The 21,261-nt window shown below is 44.5% G+C and overlaps 2 protein-coding genes and 1 long non-coding RNA gene across 53 annotated transcripts; 1 reads left to right on the top strand and 2 right to left on the bottom strand.

The window, feature by feature from the left end:
• Nucleotides 1-175: 175 nt before the first annotated feature.
• cebpg (CCAAT enhancer binding protein gamma) lies at nucleotides 176-4,007 on the bottom strand. 2 transcript variants are annotated; one of them, XM_035769266.2, is made up of 2 exons: nucleotides 3,823-4,007; nucleotides 176-1,871 (listed from the first exon to the last, which is right to left on the bottom strand). In XM_035769266.2, exon 2 carries the CDS (start codon nucleotides 1,746-1,748, stop codon nucleotides 1,239-1,241), a length of 510 nt encoding a protein of 169 aa, XP_035625159.2. In that variant the 5' UTR covers nucleotides 1,749-1,871; nucleotides 3,823-4,007; the 3' UTR covers nucleotides 176-1,238. The 2 variants fall into 2 exon arrangements, with proteins under 2 accessions (XP_035625159.2, XP_052371384.1); XM_052515424.1 differs by having other exon boundaries at nucleotides 3,840-4,007.
• On the top strand, nucleotides 3,130-20,459 carry LOC118382468 (titin-like). Of its 50 annotated transcripts, none has more exons than XM_052515422.1 (9): nucleotides 3,130-3,307; nucleotides 6,886-11,960; nucleotides 12,088-12,384; nucleotides 14,956-15,543; nucleotides 16,052-16,357; nucleotides 17,678-18,302; nucleotides 18,339-18,510; nucleotides 19,343-19,412; nucleotides 19,740-20,459. In XM_052515422.1, the coding sequence occupies exons 1-6, from the start codon at nucleotides 3,300-3,302 to the stop codon at nucleotides 17,989-17,991; spliced, it is 6,588 nt and encodes a 2,195-aa protein (XP_052371382.1). In that variant the 5' UTR covers nucleotides 3,130-3,299; the 3' UTR covers nucleotides 17,992-18,302; nucleotides 18,339-18,510; nucleotides 19,343-19,412; nucleotides 19,740-20,459. The 50 variants fall into 50 exon arrangements, with proteins under 50 accessions (XP_052371382.1, XP_052371376.1, XP_052371377.1 ...); XM_052515416.1 differs by having other exon boundaries at nucleotides 19,561-20,459; XM_052515417.1 differs by lacking the exon at nucleotides 19,343-19,412 and adding an exon at nucleotides 18,776-18,845 and having other exon boundaries at nucleotides 19,561-20,459.
• Nucleotides 17,126-17,654, bottom strand: LOC127928252 (uncharacterized). Its single transcript, XR_008131095.1, has 3 exons — nucleotides 17,522-17,654; nucleotides 17,298-17,393; nucleotides 17,126-17,169 (listed from the first exon to the last, which is right to left on the bottom strand). It is a non-coding gene; the product is annotated as an uncharacterized LOC127928252 (long non-coding RNA).
• Nucleotides 20,460-21,261: the final 802 nt, after the last annotated feature.

Here is a 21,261-nt window from a genome sequence, read left to right as displayed (position 1 = left end):
CCCCCACCGAACACACCTCTGCCCCCCCCCCCGACACACCTCTGCCTTGCCCCCCGAACACACCTCTGCCCTGCCCCCCGAACACACCTCTGCCCTGCCCCCCGAACACACCTCTGCCCTGCCCCCCCCGAACACACCTCTGCCCTGCCCCCCGAACACACCTCTCCCACCCCTGAACACACCTCTGCCCCCCCAGCCTGTATCCCAAATGACACCCTAATTCCTTATTTAGCGAACTACATTTGAAACCTTTTCTTTTGAGCAGTGCCACATAGGGGGTCGAAACTAGTGCACCGTCTAGGGAACAGGGCTCTGTTTGAGACGCCACCTCTGCCCATCTGGGTCTCTGACTAGAAGGGCTGGTCTGAGGCCTGTTGGAACTATGGGTAAATAAACACAACCGACTGACTGTATCTCACACAGGCCTGAAACCTAACTCGAGATTATGAAAAGCTCCCATTTGACGTCAACAACACAACACGTCTTGAGAAAAAGAAAAAAACAAGGTTTAAGCGTTCTGATCTTAAGTTAAGCTTTGGGTCCAATCCTACCTCTTTGACTCTTGATATTTACAGTCCTCTTCTATCCAAAACAGCCCAAAGCAGAAGTAAAGCCATTCGATTAGGACACAACAACAAAATATATATATTTAAAAATAAAAAATGTACAACGTGTGCATATCTGAAGCCAACAGACGCATCCCCCCCCCAAAAAAACAGGCATCATTCTGATTAACTTCAACCGTAGTGAATGTACTGACAATACTAAAAACGCCAGACAAAAAAATGGTAGCTAGTTCACCAAACATTCTTTTAAAAGGAACAAGAAACCCAAAATAATAAAATATATACTCCCCCCCCCCCTCACCCACATCATCATCTTAACTAAGTGAATAGTTTATCTTGTGACTCAACAGGGTCTCTTTAGAAATGTCTCCAAATTGTAAAAAAAAAAAAAAAAAGAAGAAGAAATCTCATCATTGTGAACCAATCTGAACGCACAAAGAAGACAACAGTGAAATCTCTCTGCCAGTATATATCATCTCTGGGAGGAGCCAGAGGAAGGCTAAGAAGCAGTGGCGAGCTGTCTATTTACCATCACCCTGGTTGACTCAAAATGGCCCCCTATTCCCTTCATAGTGCACTACTTTAGACCAGGGCCCTATGGGGAAAATAGGGTGCCGTTTGGGAAGCACTCAACCGTGAGGTATCATATTTCATGTCCCTGCTGCCCTCTTCTCACTGGCTGCTGTTGTTGTTACACGCCCCATTGTTGTTGTTGTTGTTGTTGTTGTTGTGGGCGGGGCTGGCCCCCTCCGCGCCAGGCGCTTGGACGTTGTCGGCCAGGTTGTGGGCGTGTTCCAGGAAGAGGTCCTTGAGGACAGACAGCTCTTTGCTGAGCAGCTTGATCTTGGCCTCCAGCCTCTCGTTCTCCTCTTTCAGCTCGTTGACACGTTGCTGCGTGTCCTGGGCCTTCTGCTTGGATCTCATCCTGCTCTTCTTAACCGCCAGGTTGTTCCGTTCCCGACGCTGGCGGTACTCGTCACTGTCCTTGTCCCCCGACGTCTTCTTCATCTTGGCCTTGCCTCCTCCTCCTCCTTCGGCTGGGGTGGCAGGGACTAGCTGGGGTACCAGCTGTAAGCTTCCTCCTGGTGTTGTTGATGTTGCTCCACTAGCTTGGCCCTGGATCACACTAACAGCCCCCCTGTTCTGCTCCGTGTTTATCGTCTGCTGCGACCTCTTGCTCATTTGGTTTGGATCTGCTGACCGCTCGCCTCACTGTCCGTCTGCTATGACTGGCGTGCTGGTTGGGTGGCACTCTGGATGAATTTGGTGTCTGGACGCGCTCCTGTAGACTGGAGTTACTGGAGTCTGGAAGGACAAGGGAAATATGTTAGTCTTTCCCCCGAGAAGAGAAAAAAAGATAAGAAATACATGTTGATAGGGGATTCATTATTAAAATACAAACAGGTGACAGCTAAGAACATTCTAGACTATGAGCTTTTAGTCAGAACTACTTGAGTCAAGTGTAGTCAGGGAAATAGAGGGACTCAACCTCAGTAGCACAATTACTATTATTTAAAAAAAATTTTTAACTAGGCAAGTCAGTTAAGAACAAATTATTATTTTCAATCATGGCCGGTTGTGATACAGCCTGGAATCGAACCAGTGGCTGCAGTGACGCCTCTAGCACTGAGATGCTGCGCTGCTCGGGAGCCCCATATAATTTCTAGCAATCTTGATTTCACCAGACATAAATCAATGAAGATCTGGGTCCACATGGGTTATGAGAAGAGATGCTAGAACGAGGAACTCCTCCCTACAAGTTAAGGACAAGTCTACGGGTCAAATTCCCCCCCCACCCACCACCACCAATAATCAGAAATTCTAAATATCCTATCCGTCTGTGAAATCGTGATTTGTCCACATAACCAGCGAGGGAAAATCCAATCACTGGAACTATTGGTGCCCAGTAATGAAGACAGACCGACAGTTCCATCATGTATGTTACAGTCTGACCCACCAGAGACGACGTTTATATTGGTGCCCAGTAATGAAGACAGACCGACAGTTCCATCATGTATGTTACAGTCTGACCCACCAGAGACGATGTTTATATTGGTGCCCAGTAATGAAGACAGACCGACAGTTCCATCATGTATGTTACAGTCTGACCCACCAGAGACGACGTTTATATTGGTGCCCAGTAATGAAGACAGACCGACAGTTCCATCATGTATGTTACAGTCTGACCCACCAGAGACGACGTTTATATTGGTGCCCAGTAATGAAGACAGACCGACAGTTCCATCATGTATGTTACAGTCTGACCCACCAGAGACGACATTTATACTAAAACACATGATGGGGGGGATTTATGAAAACAAGCTACATTGAATGCAAAAAAAACATATATCTAGAATATGTAGCTAAATAATATTGCGCATTTTCATATTGACATTAAAAATGTTGATTGATTTTTTTTGTTGTTGTTGTTATGGAAACAGATCTGGTCTGGTTTAAGCCCCTCCCCCAATTTGCATTAATTCACCCAACATTTATCTGTCATCACAAACACATGTTATTCTCCCTGAGGGAAAGTGAAAAATCATAGTTATTAATGTTAAGTCTGATAAGGTCACACAGGGAGTTGTGTGTCTGTGACATCTCTCTCTCTCTGTCCCTGTCGGTCAGTTCAGCTGTCTGCTAGTTTAACGGTAGTGTTGCCGGTGATTGCATCATCGCATCCCTCCCTCCGTAGATCTGCTCTTTGTGCCACCGGAGAGGAACTCCGTAGCCATGCAGTGGTAAGCAACAAAAAAAACCCACAGACGTTTTGGGATAATAAAAAAAAAACAAATAATAATAATAATATTAATAATAATAATTGTACCGGTGAATTCACTAAAAAAAAATAATAAAAAAAAAAAACTAACACACAAAACGTTTTGACGTGAGAATGTGTATGGAAATAGACGAACAAAGAGCCTATATTAGAGAGATTTGTCAATAGCAGGAGGCGTGGAGCTCTCGGCTAACTAGACAACTGGCTAACAGCTAGCTAGCATTTCCTTTACTAACCGAACATAACCTCACCTAAACGTCAAAAAAACACACTCACTTTGAACGCCACATCACTATATAGTTTATCACACCGCTGTTTAGTAAACTACACGTTTATTTTAAGCATGCCTGGTCACAGCTGGTGTGTAAATTAGCACAAATATGCCGTACAGTTTGTGGAGTCCATTTAGCCTAGCTAGCTAGCTATTACCCTTTTCCTCCTCCATAGAAGATGACTTGGGGAGAAGAAAAAACATACCAAATCAACGACGTTACCTTGTCTGCTTTTTTTTTTTTTTTTTTTTTTTTTTTTTTAGGTGTCGTCAATTGCCCATCAAAAGAATAAAAAGTTGGGAAGTAAAATGTCCGTATTTTTCGTTGACCAAATAAGTTAAGTTGATGAAGTCTTGTGTATGTTTTGTTGCTGCTCCAAGTATTGCGAAATCGTTTTGACCATATAGGGGCATCTACCAGCCCAGCCAATGAGCTTCGGCGGTGAGGACGATGGGTGACGCAATAAACTGCTTGAGTGACAGGTTGAACAACCAATGGGATGAACTATATTTGCATTTAGCTCGTGTTATTTATGTCATATGAAGAAGAAGAAGAAAAAAAATATGTCGTGAGTTCACACAATGAATTCGTTCATTGCTAATGACCTGTTTCGGGCAAGAGACGCAAAATTCCAACAGTTGACATGAGTTAAAAAAAAAAAAATAATTAGTTCAATTATTTTTTTAAATACTTAAATATACAAAATTGCTCTTGATATATCATATAATAAATAGCCTGCCATGTGTGATCTCCACATCTTTGGTGTGTTAGCATCATCTTGGATCATCTACATTGTGCAGCACAGACACAGATTCACACAGACACAGATTCACACAGACACAGATTCCACACAGACACAGATTCACACAGACACAGATTCCACACAGACACAGATTCCACACAGACACAGATTCACACAGACACAGATTCACACAGACACAGATTCCACACAGACACAGATTCACACAGACACAGATTCCACACAGACACAGATTCACACAGACACAGATTCACACAGACACAGATTCACACAGACACAGATTCCACACAGACACAGATTCACACAGACACAGATTCACACAGACACAGATTCACACAGACACAGATTCACACAGACACAGATTCACACAGACACAGATTCCACACAGACACAGATTCACACAGACACAGATTCACACAGACACAGATTCACACAGACACAGATTCACACAGACACAGATTCCACACAGACACAGATTCCACACAGACACAGATTCACACAGACACAGATTCACACAGACACAGATTCACACAGACACAGATTCCACACAGACACAGATTCACACAGACACAGATTCACACAGACACAGATTCACACAGACACAGATTCCACACAGACACAGATTCACACAGACACAGATTCACACAGACACAGATTCCACACAGACACAGATTCACACAGACACAGATTCACACAGACACAGATTCACACAGACACAGATTCCACAAAGACACAGATTCACACAGACACAGATTCCACACAGACACAGATTCACACAGACACAGATTCACACAGACACAGATTCACACAGACACAGATTCCACACAGACACAGATTCACACAGACACAGATTCACACAGACATAGATTCCACACAGACACAGATTCACACAGACACAGATTCCACACAGACACAGATTCACACAGACACAGATTCACACAGACACAGATTCCACACAGACACAGATTCACACAGACACAGATTTCACACAGACACAGATTCCACACAGACACAGATTCACACAGACACAGATTCACACAGACACAGATTCACACAGACACAGATTCACACAGACACAGATTCACACAGACACAGATTCCACACAGACACAGATTCACACAGACACAGATTCACACAGACACAGATTCCACACAGACACAGATTCACACAGACACAGATTCACACAGACACAGATTCACACAGACACAGATTCCACACAGACACAGATTCACACAGACACAGATTCCACACAGACACAGATTCACACAGACACAGATTCCACACAGACACAGATTCACACAGACACAGATTCACACAGACACAGATTCACACAGACACAGATTCTTAAATTAGCCTTCAACTAAAACATTGTACTCTTTTAGCAAAACAAATCCTTTTCAAATCACGTTGGGAAGAATAGATTCCAGCTTTTTTATTACAAATCTCTCTCTCTCTCTCCTTCCCTCTCTCCTTCCTGTTCAGTACATTCCTGTGAACAACAGCCCATAAAAGTATATAGTTTTAATACACGTATCGGAGGGAGTGTTTAGTTTGGCTAATATGATTGGACAGAAGTGGTAGACCCATGTGGGAATATTGCCATATTCACCTGTGTAAATCAATCCAATAACATATCTCAACATGATAGAATATTTCTGTGTGACAGACCACTAGGTGGTGCTAGACTATGCCACCACTTGAATTGATAAGGAGCCAAGGGGAACTCCAAAACATATAAGCCTTCAATTGAATGAAGATAATCAATCAATATGGGGCAGCAGGTAATCTAGTGGTTAGTGTGGAGGGGTGGCAGGGTAGACTAGTGGTTAGAGTGGAGGGGCGGCAGGGTAGCCTAGTGGTTAGAGTGGAGAGGCGGCAGGGTAGCCTAGTGGTTAGAGTGGAGGGGTGGCAGGGTACCCTAGTGGTTAGAGTGGAGGTGCGGCAGGTAGACTAGTGGTTAGAGTGGAGGGACGGCAGGTAGACTAGTGGTTAGAGTGGAGAGGCGGCAGGGTAGCCTAGTGGTTAGAGTGGAGGTGCGGCAGGTAGACTAGTGGTTAGAGTGGAGGGACGGCAGGGTAGCCTAGTGGTTAGAGTGGAGGGGTGGCAGGGTACCCTAGTGGTTAGAGTGGAGGGGCAGCAGGGTAGCCTAGTGGCTGGGGTGGAGGGGCGGCAGGGTAGCCTAGTGGTTAGAGTGGAGGGGAGGCAGGGTAGCCTAGTGGTTAGAGTGGAGGGGCGGCAGTGTAGCCTAGTGTTTAGAGCGTTGGACTAGTAACCGAAAGGTTGAAATATCAAATCCCCGAGCTGACAAGGTAAAAAATCTGTTGTTCTGCCCCTGAACAAGGCAGTTAACCCACTGTTCCTAGACTGTCATTGTAAATGAGAATTTGTTCTTAACTGACTCTCTGTTCTTATTTAACTAGGCAATAAAGGTATAATATCACATCTGATTATACATATGTATCCCTTTCTCCCACCTGCTCTCCCATTCTCTCTCTCTCTCTCTCTTAGTGAACCTTTTGCACCTGGTATTCCGTTTGTGTCAACAGTGACCAGAGCCACCATGGAAATCGAGGCACCAACAGCATCGATGGATCCCAAGTTTAAGGATGGTATCGTCGTCCGCGCTGGTGAAACGTTTGTTATCCGAGCGGATATCCTGGGGACGCCACTCCCCAGAGTCAAGTGGTTAAAAGACGGAAAAGAAATTGATAAAACCGCCCCGAGAACGGAGGTCGTAAAAACGTTTGAACGTACAGTTCTAACAGTTCTAGATTGCGTCAGAGTGGACGGCGGACAGTTCGTCCTGAGTCTCAGCAATGTGGCCGGAAAGAAAGATATACCTGTCAATGTTAAGGTTCTTGATAGACCTGGTCCACCTGATGGGCCATTGAAGATAACTGGTGTGACTGCAGAGAAAGCCGCGCTGCACTGGAGTCATCCGTTACAAGACGGCGGTGCCAGTGTTTCCCATTATATCATTGAAAAGAGGGTAACCAACCGCGTGTCATGGACTGTAGTCCAACCGGAAACCCAAGCAGTCAGCTACAAAGTGACTAAACTTGTACCCGGCACTGAGTACATCTTCAGAGTGAAAGCGGTGAATAGGTTTGGCATTGGTGAACCTCTTGAATCAGACCCGGTTACTGCATGTTGTCCTTTCAAGCCGCCCAGCTCTCCTTCCACACCTGAAGCAAGCGCTATAACAAGCGACTCAATGGTTCTTACATGGAATCGTCCAGAAAACGATGGTGGCTCAGAAATAGATGGCTATATCGTTGAAAAACGCGATAAAGACGGTGTTAGATGGACAAAGTGTAACAAGAGAAGACTTAACGATATTCGGTTCAGATGCACCGGACTCGCCGAGGGGCATTCCTACGAGTTCAGAGTATCTGCTGAGAATTCTGCTGGTGTGGGAGTGCCAAGTGTACCAACAGGATATATCAAAGCTTGTGACCCCTTATATCCACCAGGTCCTCCTTACAACCCTAGGGTGACAGACCAGTCAACCACAACCGTGTCCATCTCATGGTCAAAGCCCATCTATGATGGCGGAGCAGCCATCAAAGGATATGTTGTTGAGATGAAGGAAGTAACGGAGGAAGAGTGGACAACCTGTACACCGACAACTGGTGTTGAAGAAACACACTTCACTGTGAAAACGCTGAAGGAGAATGGAGAATACAACTTCCACGTCTGTGCGATTAACACTGAAGGAGTTGGGGAACCCGCTGATGTACCAGGGACTGTAGTTACATCTGAAAGACTTGAGGCACCTGAGATTGAACTAGATTCAGACCTGAGGAAAATGGTGTCAGTTCGGGCGTGTGCGACACTGCGTCTGTTTGTCCCATTCAAAGGAGAACCTCGACCTGTAGTCAAGTGGTCCAAGATGGAAGGTCCTCTTACTGAGCGTGCACACATTGAGGTCACAAGCACCTACACAGTCCTTGTCATCCACACTGTCAACAGACTTGACACTGGTAAGTATGCGTTGACTCTTGAGAACGTCAGCGGTATGAAGTCTGCTTTCATTAATGTCACAGTGTTGGATTCACCAAGTGCCCCTGAGCACTTTGAAGTCAAGGACATTACTAGAGATTCTGTATCACTATCCTGGGAGCCTCCACTGATTGACGGCGGAGCTAAGATCACACATTACATTGTGGAGAAGAGAGAAGCTCAAAGACGGGCCTTTACCAGTGTTTCCGAGAACTGTGGAAGAAATAGAATGAAGATTGACAACCTCATAGAAGGGGGACTTTATTACTTCCGTGTACGAGCTGTTAATGAGCTCGGTGTGGGTTTGCCAGCGGAAACACCAGAACCAATCAAGGTATCCCAAGCTCCTTTGCCTCCTGGTAAAGTCACTGTTGTCGATGTTACTCACGACAGTGTGAGTCTGTCATGGGAAAAGTCTGACGACGACGGTGGAAGCAGAATCAAATGCTACGTAGTGGAAATGCAAACCAAGAGCGATGACAAATGGACTGTGTGTACTGAGATACGGGGATTGAGATCAACTATTGATGGACTCTTAACAGGTGAGGAATATTCATTTAGGGTTAGTGCAGTCAATGAAACAGGCAAGAGTGAACCGAAGCTACTGGCAGAGGCTGTCGTAGTAAACGACGACACAGTGGAACCCATCATAGATCTGATGTGCAACACGTTCAGTGTCAAGGCAGGAGACGACCTGAAGATCGATGTTCCATTTAGAGCCAGACCTGAACCTGAGGTTTCATGGAAGAAAGATGGTGCTGAGTTGAAGGAGACAACCAGGGTTAGCTTTCTAACATCTAATAACTCATCACTAATCACTATCAGAAACACAACCAGGGAGGAATCAGGGAACTATGAGATCACCTTAAGCAACACAGTTGGTAGAAAATCAGCCATAATAGCTGTGGTCATCTTGGATAAACCTGGCCCACCTGGTGCAATCAAGGTAGATGAGGTCAACGCTGACTATATTTCACTGTCTTGGGATCCCCCACTCTACGATGGTGGATGTCCAATCAGCAACTACGTGGTAGAGAAGAGAGATACTACCACTACAACATGGAAGGCCGTTTCATCCACAGTTGCCAGAACATCTATTAAGGTTCCTCGTTTGACACAAGGCACTGAATATCAGTTCCGAATTGCAGCTGAAAACCGTTACGGCGTGAGCCATGCTGTGGAGTCCGCTTCCGTTGTTGCACAGTACCCCTTCGAGACACCTGGCCCTCCCACTACCCTCCGTGTTGCCCAGGCTACAAAGTCCTTCATGTTGGTTTCATGGAATGAACCAGCCAGGGACGGTGGAAGTCCAATCATCGGTTATCACCTGGAAATGAAGGACTATAGCAGTATTCGCTGGACAAAGACTAACAGAGGACGTCTCATTGCTGAAACAGAATTTAAAGTGAATGGGGTTGAAGAAAGCTTGCAGTATGAATTCCGTGTTGCTGCTGAGAATATTGCTGGCGTTGGACCGTACAGCAAAGCCACTGAGCCTGTAGCTGCAAGAGATCCATGTGATCCTCCTGCTAACCTTACAGTCACAGACATCACAAGATCTTCCATTTCTCTCACTTGGTCCAAGCCAGAGAATGACGGTGGAGCCAAGGTGACTGGCTACATTGTTGATCGCAGGGAGCTTCCAGATGGTTGTTGGCTGAAGTGCAATTTCACCAATCTCCAGGAAACTTACTATGACATTGAAGGTCTTACGGAGGACATTCAATATGACTTCCGTGTTATTGCAAAGAACTCTGCTGGAGTACTCAGTGAGCCGTCGCAATGCACAGGTGCCGTCACAGTCAAGGATAACGTTGTTCTACCTCGCATTGTCTTGGATGACAAGTATAAGAAATTAGTCCTTGTCAAAGCCGGAGATGTTCTGAGAATCGATGCAGATATTTCTGGGCGCCCACGTCCAGTCATTTCCTGGTCAAAAGATGGTGAAAGGATTGAGATCAAGGCAAGAATAGAGATCACTTCAACACACACTACCACCACATTACTAGTCAGAGACGCTATCCGAAGAGACTCGGGTCAGTACACTGTAACAGTGCAGAACATTGCTGGTACAAGGTCCCTGTCTGTAAACTGTAAGGTACTTGACCGCGCTGGACCGTCCTCTGCGCCATTGGATGTGACTGGTCTGACCGCAGAGAAATGCACTTTGACCTGGGGACCACCTCAAGAAAATGGTGGTGCGGAAATTCTGCGCTATATAGTTGAGAAATGTGAAACCAGTCGTGTCACCTGGACTTCAGTATATGAAGACATGAAAGCTACAACATGCAAGGTCACCGGTCTGCGTAAAGGAAAGGAATACATCTTCAGAGTAAAGGCAGTGAATGAATATGGAGAAGGTGAAGCCTTGGAGAGTGAGCCAACCAAGGCCACAGATCCATTCACTGTCCCTGCTGCACCGACAGATGTTGAAATCACCAGCATAACAAGTGAGACAATGACAATCTGCTGGAAAAGGCCGGAGTCCGATGGAGGAAGCAGCATTTCTGGCTACGTTATTGAGAAACGAGAGAAATCAGGAATGCGCTGGGTACAGGTGAACACGAAACCTGTGAATGACCTTAGGGTCAAGGCATCCAATCTCTGTGAGGGATGTGAGTATGAGTACAGAGTCTATGCAGAAAATGTTGCAGGCTCGAGTCCCCCAAGTATTCCTTGCAAACTGACAAAAGCGGAGGATCCACAATTCCTGCCGTCCCCACCGGCTAAACCCAAAGTCATTGACTCAACCGAGACTTCTGTAACTCTTTCATGGAATAAGCCGTTGTTTGATGGGGGAGCTGCTGTAACAGGATACTGTGTTGAATATAAGAGAACGGATGAGGAGGACTGGTGTGTCAGTGTTTCAAACACAGAGAACACTGAATCCACTGTCGTTGGTTTGACACCTGGTGCAGAATATATATTTGTTGTCAAATCCATCAACAAGATTGGTGTCAGTGAGCCAAGTCCTCCCACTGATCCACAAGCAGCTGAGGACCGAGAAGAGGAACCACAGTTTAATATCAGCAATGAGATGAGAAAGACTCTTCTTGTAAAGGACGGCAGTTCATTCACCTTAACTGTGCCGTTCAGCGGCAAGCCTTTTCCTAACGTCATGTGGGACAAGGCAGATGTTGACCTGAGAGTGAGGGCCAGTATTCATACCACTGATACCGTCACGTCTATCACGGTGGACCAAGCAACAAGAGACGACTCTGGAAAATATACAGTAACTTTACAAAACGTTGCTGGAAAAGTCACATGTACGTTAAATGTCAGGGTTCTTGACTCTCCTGGTCCACCATGCCGTGTTGGGGTCAAGGATGTTACCAAGAGCTCTGCCACAGTTGCCTGGGATACCCCAGAGAACGAAGGTGGTGCTGCTGTCACCAACTACCTTGTTGATATTCGTGAGGTGAACAACAAGGGATGGACCAGAGTCACAGATTCATGTCCTCGTCTGACCTACAGAGTGTCAGATCTACAAGAGGGAGGTGTGTACTACTTCAGAGTCACTGGTGAAAACCAGTATGGAATCGGCTTGCCAGCTGAGACCAAATACGGAGCAATGATTACAGGTATGCCAGAACTGATAATCCAAATGTAAGCGTTCCAATATATATTTTAAAAAATGTAATTTTTGTATGTTATTATTTTTTTTAAACTGCAGTTTTTTTTCTTATTTTTTCTTCTTCTTGATTTCAGAAAAACCAAGCCCACCACAAACCATCGAAGTCACCGAGATCACCAAGGAAAGTGTGTCCTTGTCATGGATTAAGCCCGAGGATGACGGAGGGAGCAGAATCAGCAGTTATCGTGTCGATGCTCTCGAGAACGGTCAGGATAAATGGGTGAAGTGTGGCGTCACCAAGACCGTCCACTTCGTGGTGTACGACCTGAAGGAAGCTACTCAATACTTCTTCAGAGTTCGTGCTGAAAACCACGCTGGATTCAGTGACCCTACAGAAATGGCTCTCCCTGTGTTAGTTAAAGGGCAACTTGGTGAGTTGTTGCCCAGCCCTACATTTACAGTTACTAAGGGTAGAGAATTGCTGACCATAAACCAAGACAGATGGTTTACTACATTCATAATCCAAAAATAGGAAGTTTACCACATTCATAACCAAGACAGATGGTTTCCTACATTCATAACCAAGACAGATGGTTTCCTACATTCATAACCAAGACAGATGGTTTCCTACATTCATAACCAAGACAGATGGTTTCCTACATTCATAACCAAGACAGATGGTTTACTACATTCATAACCAAGACAGATGGTTTACCACATTCATAACCAAGACAGATGGTTTCCTACATTCATAACCAAGACAGATGGTTTACTACATTCATAACCAAGACAGATGGTTTACCACATTCATAACCAAGACAGATGGTTTACTACATTCATAACCAAGACAGATAGTTTACTACATTCATAACCAAGACAGATGGTTTACTACATTCATAACCAAGACAGATGGTTTACCACATTCATAACCAAGACAGATGGTTTACCACATTCATAACCAAGACAGATGGTTTCCTACATTCATAATCCAACAATAGGAAGTTTACCACATTCATAACCAAGACAGATGGTTTCCTACATTCATAACCAAGACAGATGGTTTCCTACATTCATAACCAAGACAGATGGTTTCCTACATTCATAATCCAACAATAGGAAGTTTACCACATTCATAACCAAGACAGATGGTTTCCTACATTCATAACCAAGACAGATGGTTTCCTACATTCATAACCAAGACAGATGGTTTCCTACATTCATAATCCAACATTCATAACCAAGACAGATGGTTTCCTACATTCATAACCAAGACAGATGGTTTCCTACATTCATAACCAAGACAGATGGTTTCCTACATTCATAACCAAGACAGATGGTTTACTACATTCATAACCAAGACAGATGGTTTCCTACATTCATAACCAAGACAGATGGTTTCCTACATTCATAACCAAGACAGATGGTTTACTACATTCATAACCAAGACAGATGGTTTACTACATTCATAACCAAGACAGATGGTTTACTACATTCATAATCCAACATTCATAACCAAGACAGATGGTTTCCTACATTCATAACCAAGACAGATGGTTTACTACATTCATAACCAAGACAGATGGTTTACTACATTCATAACCAAGACAGATGGTTTACTACATTCATAACCAAGACAGATGGTTTCCTACATTCATAACCAAGACAGATGGTTTACCACATTCATAACCAAGACAGATGGTTTCCTACATTCATAACCAAGACAGATGGTTTACTACATTCATAACCAAGACAGATGGTTTACCACATTCATAACCAAGACAGATGGTTTACTACATTCATAACCAAGACAGATGGTTTACTACATTCATAACCAAGACAGATGGTTTCCTACATTCATAACCAAGACAGATGGTTTACTACATTCATAACCAAGACAGATGGTTTACTACATTCATAACCAAGACAGATGGTTTACTACATTCATAAACAAGACAGATGGTTTACTACATTCATAATCAAGACAGATGGTTTACCACATTCATAACCAAGACAGATGGTTTACTACATTCATAACCAAGACAGATGGTTTCCTACATTCATAACCAAGACAGATGGTTTCCTACATTCATAACCAAGACAGATGGTTTCCTACATTCATAACCAAGACAGATGGTTTACTACATTCATAACCAAGACAGATGGTTTACTACATTCATAACCAAGACAGATGGTTTACTACATTCATAACCAAGACAGATGGTTTACTACATTCATAACCAAGACAGATGGTTTCCTACATTCATAACCAAGACAGATGGTTTCCTACATTCATAACCAAGACAGATGGTTTACTACATTCATAACCAAGACAGATGGTTTACTACATTCATAACCAAGACAGATGGTTTCCTACATTCATAACCAAGACAGATGGTTTACTACATTCATAACCAAGACAGATGGTTTACTACATTCATAACCAAGACAGATGGTTTCCTACATTCATAACCAAGACAGATGGTTTCCTACATTCATAACCAAGACAGATGGTTTACTACATTCATAACCAAGACAGATGGTTTACTACATTCATAACCAAGACAGATGGTTTCCTACATTCATAACCAAGACAGATGGTTTACTACATTCATAACCAAGACAGATGGTTTCCTACATTCATAACCAAGACAGATGGTTTCCTACATTCATAATCATACATTCATAACCAAGACAGATGGTTTACTACATTCATAACCAAGACAGATGGTTTACTACATTCATAACCAAGACAGATGGTTTCCTACATTCATAACCAAGACAGATGGTTTCCTACATTCATAACCAAGACAGATGGTTTCCTACATTCATAACCAAGACAGATGGTTTCCTACATTCATAACCAAGACAGATGGTTTCCTACATTCATAATCCTACATTCATAACCAAGACAGATAGTTTACTACATTCTGGAAAACTAATTCTTACATGTAGATTGTTTCATTTTGATCTGATATCTTCAACAAGTCTTCATCTTTCAACAGAACCTCCTGAAATGAACATGAACAAGTTTCCTGACAATATAGTCTACGTCAGAGCAGGATCGAACCTAAAATGCCAGATCCCACTTACTGGGAAACCTGCGCCAAAGATTTCTCTTTCAAAGGACGATGTCGTGTTGAAGTCAACGATGAGATTCAACTCTGAAGTAACTCCTGAATATCTTATCATCAGTCTTCGTGAGAGCACTGCTACTGATTCAGGAAGGTACGACATATGTGCCTCTAACACCAGCGGAGCCTCCAGGTCTTTTGTGACCATCGTGGTCCTGGATAGACCCAGCGCCCCAGTTGGTCCTATTGGAATGTCTGAGGTGACCGAGGACAGCGTGAGTCTGACGTGGCTTCCTCCTCGGTATGACGGCGGAAGCCCCGTCACAAACTACATAATAACCAAACGAGAAACGACAAACGCCGACTGGACTGAAGTCTCCTCGGTCGTTGTGAAATGCACAATGAAAATCATGAAGCTCATAACAGGACAGGAGTACCAGTTCAGAATCAGGGCTGAAAATCGCTACGGCATCAGTGAGTACAGCGACTCTGCAACCGTCAGAGTGGATCTCAACTACAGTAAGTTTTATACTACTCTATTCACGTTTTATCTTTGTATTTTCTCTCTCTCTCTATATATATATATACATCTATATGTGGCGGCAGCGTAGCCTAGTGGTTAGAGTGGAGGGGCGGCAGCGTAGCCTAGTGGTTAGAGTGGAGGGGCGGCAGCGTAGCCTAGTGGTTAGAGTGCTGGACTAGTAACCGAAAGGTTGCAAGATCGAATCCTCCAAGCTGACAAAGTACAAATCTGTCGTTCTGCCCCCTGAACAGTTAATCCACTGTTCTCCGGTAGGCCGTCATTGTAAATAATAATTTGTTCTTAACTGACTTGCCTTGTTAAATAAAGGTAAAGTACAAAAAACTGTACATGTAACATATCTACTTGTAACAGACCACTAGGGGGCGCTGCACTATGCCACCCCTTGAACTGATAAAGAATACCTACGTCTTATTCAACAGGGTAAAAGATACCCCCCTGTAAACATACCGATTAATGCTAAATGTTATTTTCTTTCGTCTATAGCCGTCCCTGAATCTCCGTCAGCCCCTATCGTCACCTCTGTGACCAGAGAAAGCGTCACCGTCGCCTGGACGGAGCCGAACTGGAATGGAGGGAGACCAGTCGTTGGATACCATCTTCAGATGAAGGACAAGAACAGCATCCTGTGGCAGACGGTTAACAAAACCGTTATCCGTGCCACACACTTCAAAGTGACCAACGTCATCGTTGCTGGTCTCGTCTATGAGTTCAAGGTGGCAGCGGAAAACGCAGCTGGATGCAGTCCCCTGAGCAAGACCTCAGACGCTGTACTGGCCGTTGATGCTTGTGGTAAGGCGACTTTCGTTACTTTCAGTAGTGGTCGGTCCATCACATTTCTTTATGCAGTCCCCTGAGCAAGACCTCAGACGCTGTACTGGCCATTGATGCTTGTGGTAAGGCGACTTTCGTTACTTTCAGTAGTGGTCGGTCCATCACATTTCTTTATGCAGTCCCCTGAGCAAGACCTCAGACGCTGTACTGGCCATTGATGCTTGTGGTAAGGCGACTTTCGTTACTTTCAGTAGTGGTCGGTCCATCACATTTCTTTATGCAGTCCCCTGAGCAAGACCTCAGACGCTGTACTGGCCATTGATGCTTGTGGTAAGGCGACTTTCGTTACTTTCAGTAGTGGTCGGTCCATCACAGTTCTTTATCACCTAGTGGTTGGTCCATCACATTTCTCTATCACCTAGTGGTTGTCCATCACATTTCTCTATCACCTAGTGGTCGGTCCATCACATTTCTTTATCTTTAAGGAATACCTCTTTAAGGAATACCTAGGATAGGATAAAGTAATCCTTCTCACCCCCCTTAAAAGATTTAGATGCACTATTGTAAAGTGGCTGTTCCACTGGATGTCATAAGGTGAATGCACCAATTTGTAAGTCACTCTGGATGAGAGCGTCTGCTAAATGACTTAAATGTAAATGTAAATGTTTATCACCTAGTGGTTGTCCATCACATTTCTCTATCACCTAGTGGTTGTCCATCACATTTCTTTATCACCTAGTGGTCGGTCCATCACATTTCTCTATCACCTAGTGGTTGTCCATCACATTTCTCTATCACCTAGTGGTTGGTCCATCACATTTCTTTATCACCTAGTGGTTGGTCCATCACATTTCTCTATCACCTAGTGGTTGGTCCATCACATTTCTTTATCACCTAGTGGTCGGTCCATCACATTTCTTTATCACCTAGTGGTTGGTCCATCACATTTCTATATCACCTAGTGGTTGGTCCATCACATTTCTTTATCACCTAGTGGTTGGTCCATCACATTTCTATATCACCTAGTGGTTGGTCCATCACATTTCTTTATCACCTAGTGGTTGGTCCATCACATTTCTATATCACCTAGTGGTTGGTCCATCACATTTCTTTATCACCTAGTGGTTGGTCCATCACATTTCTTTATCACCTAGTGGTTGGTCCATCACATTTCTCTATCACCTAGTGGTTGGTCCATCACATTTCTTTATCACCTAGTGGTTGGTCCATCACATTTCTATATCACCTAGTGGTTGGTCCATCACATTTCTATACCACCTAGTGGTTGGTCCATCACATTTCCTATATTTACAATATTTTAACCTCTGTCTGTTGCAGAGCCTCCGACCAACGTGCGGATCACTCACATCAGAAAGTCCTCCGTCAGACTTGAATGGCTGAAGCCTACTTACGACGGCGGTAGCAAGGTCACGGGATACCTGGTTGAGAAGAAAGAGGGAGAACGAGACAGGTGGACGAAGGCCAACTCAACCAACGTCTCTGACACACACTACACCGTGACCGAGCTGAACGAGTGTGTGGTTTACGAATTCAGAGTCGTGGCTAAGAATGCAGCGGGATCCGTCAGTAATTCGTCCGTCACTGCCGGCCCGGTGATGTGTGTGGACACGGACGCTTACGAAGGAGATTAGATGGTTTCATGTGATTTGTTTAATTGTCAGAGGCTTTGCTAGTATTGTTGTGAAAAGTGGTCAAAGTCCTTCGATTTGCATTTGTTTTTTTCCCTTTTAAAGTTGACATTTACGTAATTGATGTGGTTACTGAAATAGCTATTTGTTTTGATTTGGTAGACGATATTTCTGTTCTGATAGCTGATTTTAATAGCAGAGTAGATTTGATATGCTTCAACTATTGTCTGACTTGTCGGGAAAGTGGTCAAAATGGTTGATTTGTGTGAGTAAATCACAGTGTTAACAGAATGGTTGATTTGAGTAAATCACAGGTAGACTAGTGGTTAGATTGGTGGGTAAATCAGCAGGTAGACTAGTGGTTAGAGTGGAGGGACGGCAGGTAGACTAGTGGTTAGAGCATTGGACTAGTAACCAGCAGGTAGCCTAGTGGTTGGGCCAGTAACCAGCAGGTAGTCTAGTGGTTAGAGCATTGGACTAGTAACCAGCAGGTAGCCTAGTGGTTGGGCCAGTAACCAGCAGGTAGCCTAGTGGTTAGAGCGTTGGACTAGTAACCAGCAGGTCGCCTAGTGGTTAGAGCGTTGGACTAGTAACCAGCAGGTAGCCTAGTGGTTGGGCCAGTAACCAGCAGGTAGCCTAGTGGTTAGAGCGTTGGGCCAGTAACCAGCAGGTAGCCTAGTGGTTAGAGTGTTGGGCCAGTAACCAGCAGGTAGACTAGTGGTTAGAGCGTTGGGCCAGTAACCAGCAGGTAGCCTAGTGGTCAGAGCGTTGGGCCAGTAACCAGCAGGTAGTCTAGTGGTTAGAGCATTGGACTAGTAACCAGCAGGTAGCCTAGTGGTTGGGCCAGTAACCAGCAGGTAGCCTAGTGGTTAGAGCGTTGGACTAGTAACCAGCAGGTCGCCTAGTGGTTAGAGCGTTGGACTAGTAACCAGCAGGTAGCCTAGTGGTTGGGCCAGTAACCAGCAGGTAGCCTAGTGGTTAGAGCGTTGGGCCAGTAACCAGCAGGTAGCCTAGTGGTTAGAGTGTTGGGCCAGTAACCAGCAGGTAGACTAGTGGTTAGAGCGTTGGGCCAGTAACCAGCTGGTAGCCTAGTGGTTAGAGCGTTGGACTAGTAACCAGCTGGTAGCCTAGTGGTTAGTGTTGGACTAGTAACCAGCAGGTAGCCTAGTGGTTAGAGTGTTGGACTAGTAACCAGCAGGTAGCCTAGTGGTTAGAGCGTTGGGCCAGTAACCAGCAGGTAGCCTAGTGGATAGAGCGTTGGACTAGTAACCAGCAGGTAGCCTAGTGGTTAGAATGTTGGACTAGTAACCAGCAGGTAGCCTAGTGGTTAGAGCGTTGGGCCAGTAACCAGCAGGTAGTCTAGTGGTTAGAGCATTGGACTAGTAACCAGCAGGTAGCCTAGTGGTTGGGCCAGTAACCAGCAGGTAGCCTAGTGGTTAGAGCGTTGGGCCAGTAACCAGCAGGTAGTCTAGTGGTTAGAGCATTGGACTAGTAACCAGCAGGTAGCCTAGTGGTTTGGCCAGTAACCAGCAGGTAGCCTAGTGGTCAGAGCGTTGGGCCAGTAACCAGCAGGTAGTCTAGTGGTTAGAGCATTGGACTAGTAACCAGCAGGTAGCCTAGTGGTTGGGCCAGTAACCAGCAGGTAGCCTAGTGGTTAGAGCGTTGGACTAGTAACCAGCAGGTCGCCTAGTGGTTAGAGCGTTGGACTAGTAACCAGCAGGTAGCCTAGTGGTTGGGCCAGTAACCAGCAGGTAGCCTAGTGGTTAGAGCGTTGGACTAGTAACCAGCAGGTAGCCTAGTGGTTAGTGTTGGACTAGTAACCAGCAGGTAGCCTAGTGGTTAGAGCGTTGGACTAGTAACCAGCAGGTAGCCTAGTGGTTAGAGCGTTGGACTAGTAACCAGCAGGTAGCCTAGTGGTTAGAGCATTGGGCCAGTAACCAGCAGGTAGACTAGTGGTTAGAGCATTGGGCCAGTAACCAGCTGGTAGCCTAGTGGTTAGAGTGTTGGTCTAGTAACCAGCAGGTAGCCTAGTGGATAGAGCATTGGGCCAGTAACCAGCAGGTAGCCTAGTGGTTAGAGCGTTGGACTAGTAACCAGCAGGTAGCCTAGTGGTTAGAGCATTGGACTAGTAACCAGCAGGTAGTCTAGTGGTTAGAGAGTTGGACTAGTAACCAGCAGGTAGCCTAGTGGATAGAGCGTTGGACTAGTAACCAGCAGGTAGCCTAGTGGTTAGAGCGTTGGACTAGTAACCAGCAGGTAGCCTAGTGGTTAGAGCGCTGGGCCAGTAACTGAAAGCTTGCTGGATTGAATCCCTGAGCTGACAAGGTAAAAATCTGTTGTTCTGCCCCTGAACAAGGCATTTAACCTACAGTTAACCTACTGTTCCCCAGTAGGCCGTCATTATAAATACGATTTTTTTTCTTAACTGATTTGACTAGTTAAATAAAGGTCTAATAAAAAATGTAATAAAACTCTCGGCCTCTGTCAGTCTCTGTCTCTCTCTGTCAGTCTCTGTCTCTCTCTGTCAGTCTCTGTCTCTCTCTGTCAGTCTCTGTCAGTCTCTCTCTCTCTCTCTCTCTCTCTCTCTCTCGGCCTCTGTCAGTCTCTGTCTTTCAATTTCATTTAAAGGGTCTCTCTCTTTCTCTCTCTCGATTGATTTTTTTCTCTCTCTCTTTCTCTCCTCTAATACCATTCCACTATAATTTGTGAAAAATAATCAAGACAATAATAATAATAATAACAACAGTAATACTAATAATCAATAACAATAACACCAACAGTAATACTAATAATCAATAATAATAACACCAACAGTAATACTAATAATGAATAACAATAATAATAATAATCACAACAGTAATACTAATAATCAATAACAATAATAATAATAATCACAACAGTAATACTAATAATCAATAACAATAATAACAGTAATACTAATAATCAATAACAATAATAACAACAGTAATACTAATAATCAATTACATTTACATTTAAGTCATTTAGCAGACGCTCTTATCCAGAGCGACTTACAAATTGGTGCATTCACCTTATGACATCCAGTGGAACAGCCACTTTACAATAGTGCATCTAAATCTTTTAAGGGGGGTGAGAAGGATTACTTTATCCTATCCTAGGTATTCCTTAAAGAGGTGGGGTTTCAGGTGTCTCCGGAAGGTGGTGATTGACTCCGCTGTCCTGGCGTCGTGAGGGAGTGTGTTCCACCATTGGGGAGCCAGAACAGCGAACAGTTTTGACTGGGCTGAGCGGGAA

Source organism: Oncorhynchus keta, unplaced genomic scaffold, assembly GCF_023373465.1.
Source record: "Oncorhynchus keta strain PuntledgeMale-10-30-2019 unplaced genomic scaffold, Oket_V2 Un_scaffold_2466_pilon_pilon, whole genome shotgun sequence".
NCBI classification, from domain to species: domain Eukaryota; kingdom Metazoa; phylum Chordata; class Actinopteri; order Salmoniformes; family Salmonidae; genus Oncorhynchus; species Oncorhynchus keta.
The sequence above is the reverse complement of the archived record's forward strand: the minus strand, read 5'-3'. Positions and strand labels throughout refer to the sequence as shown.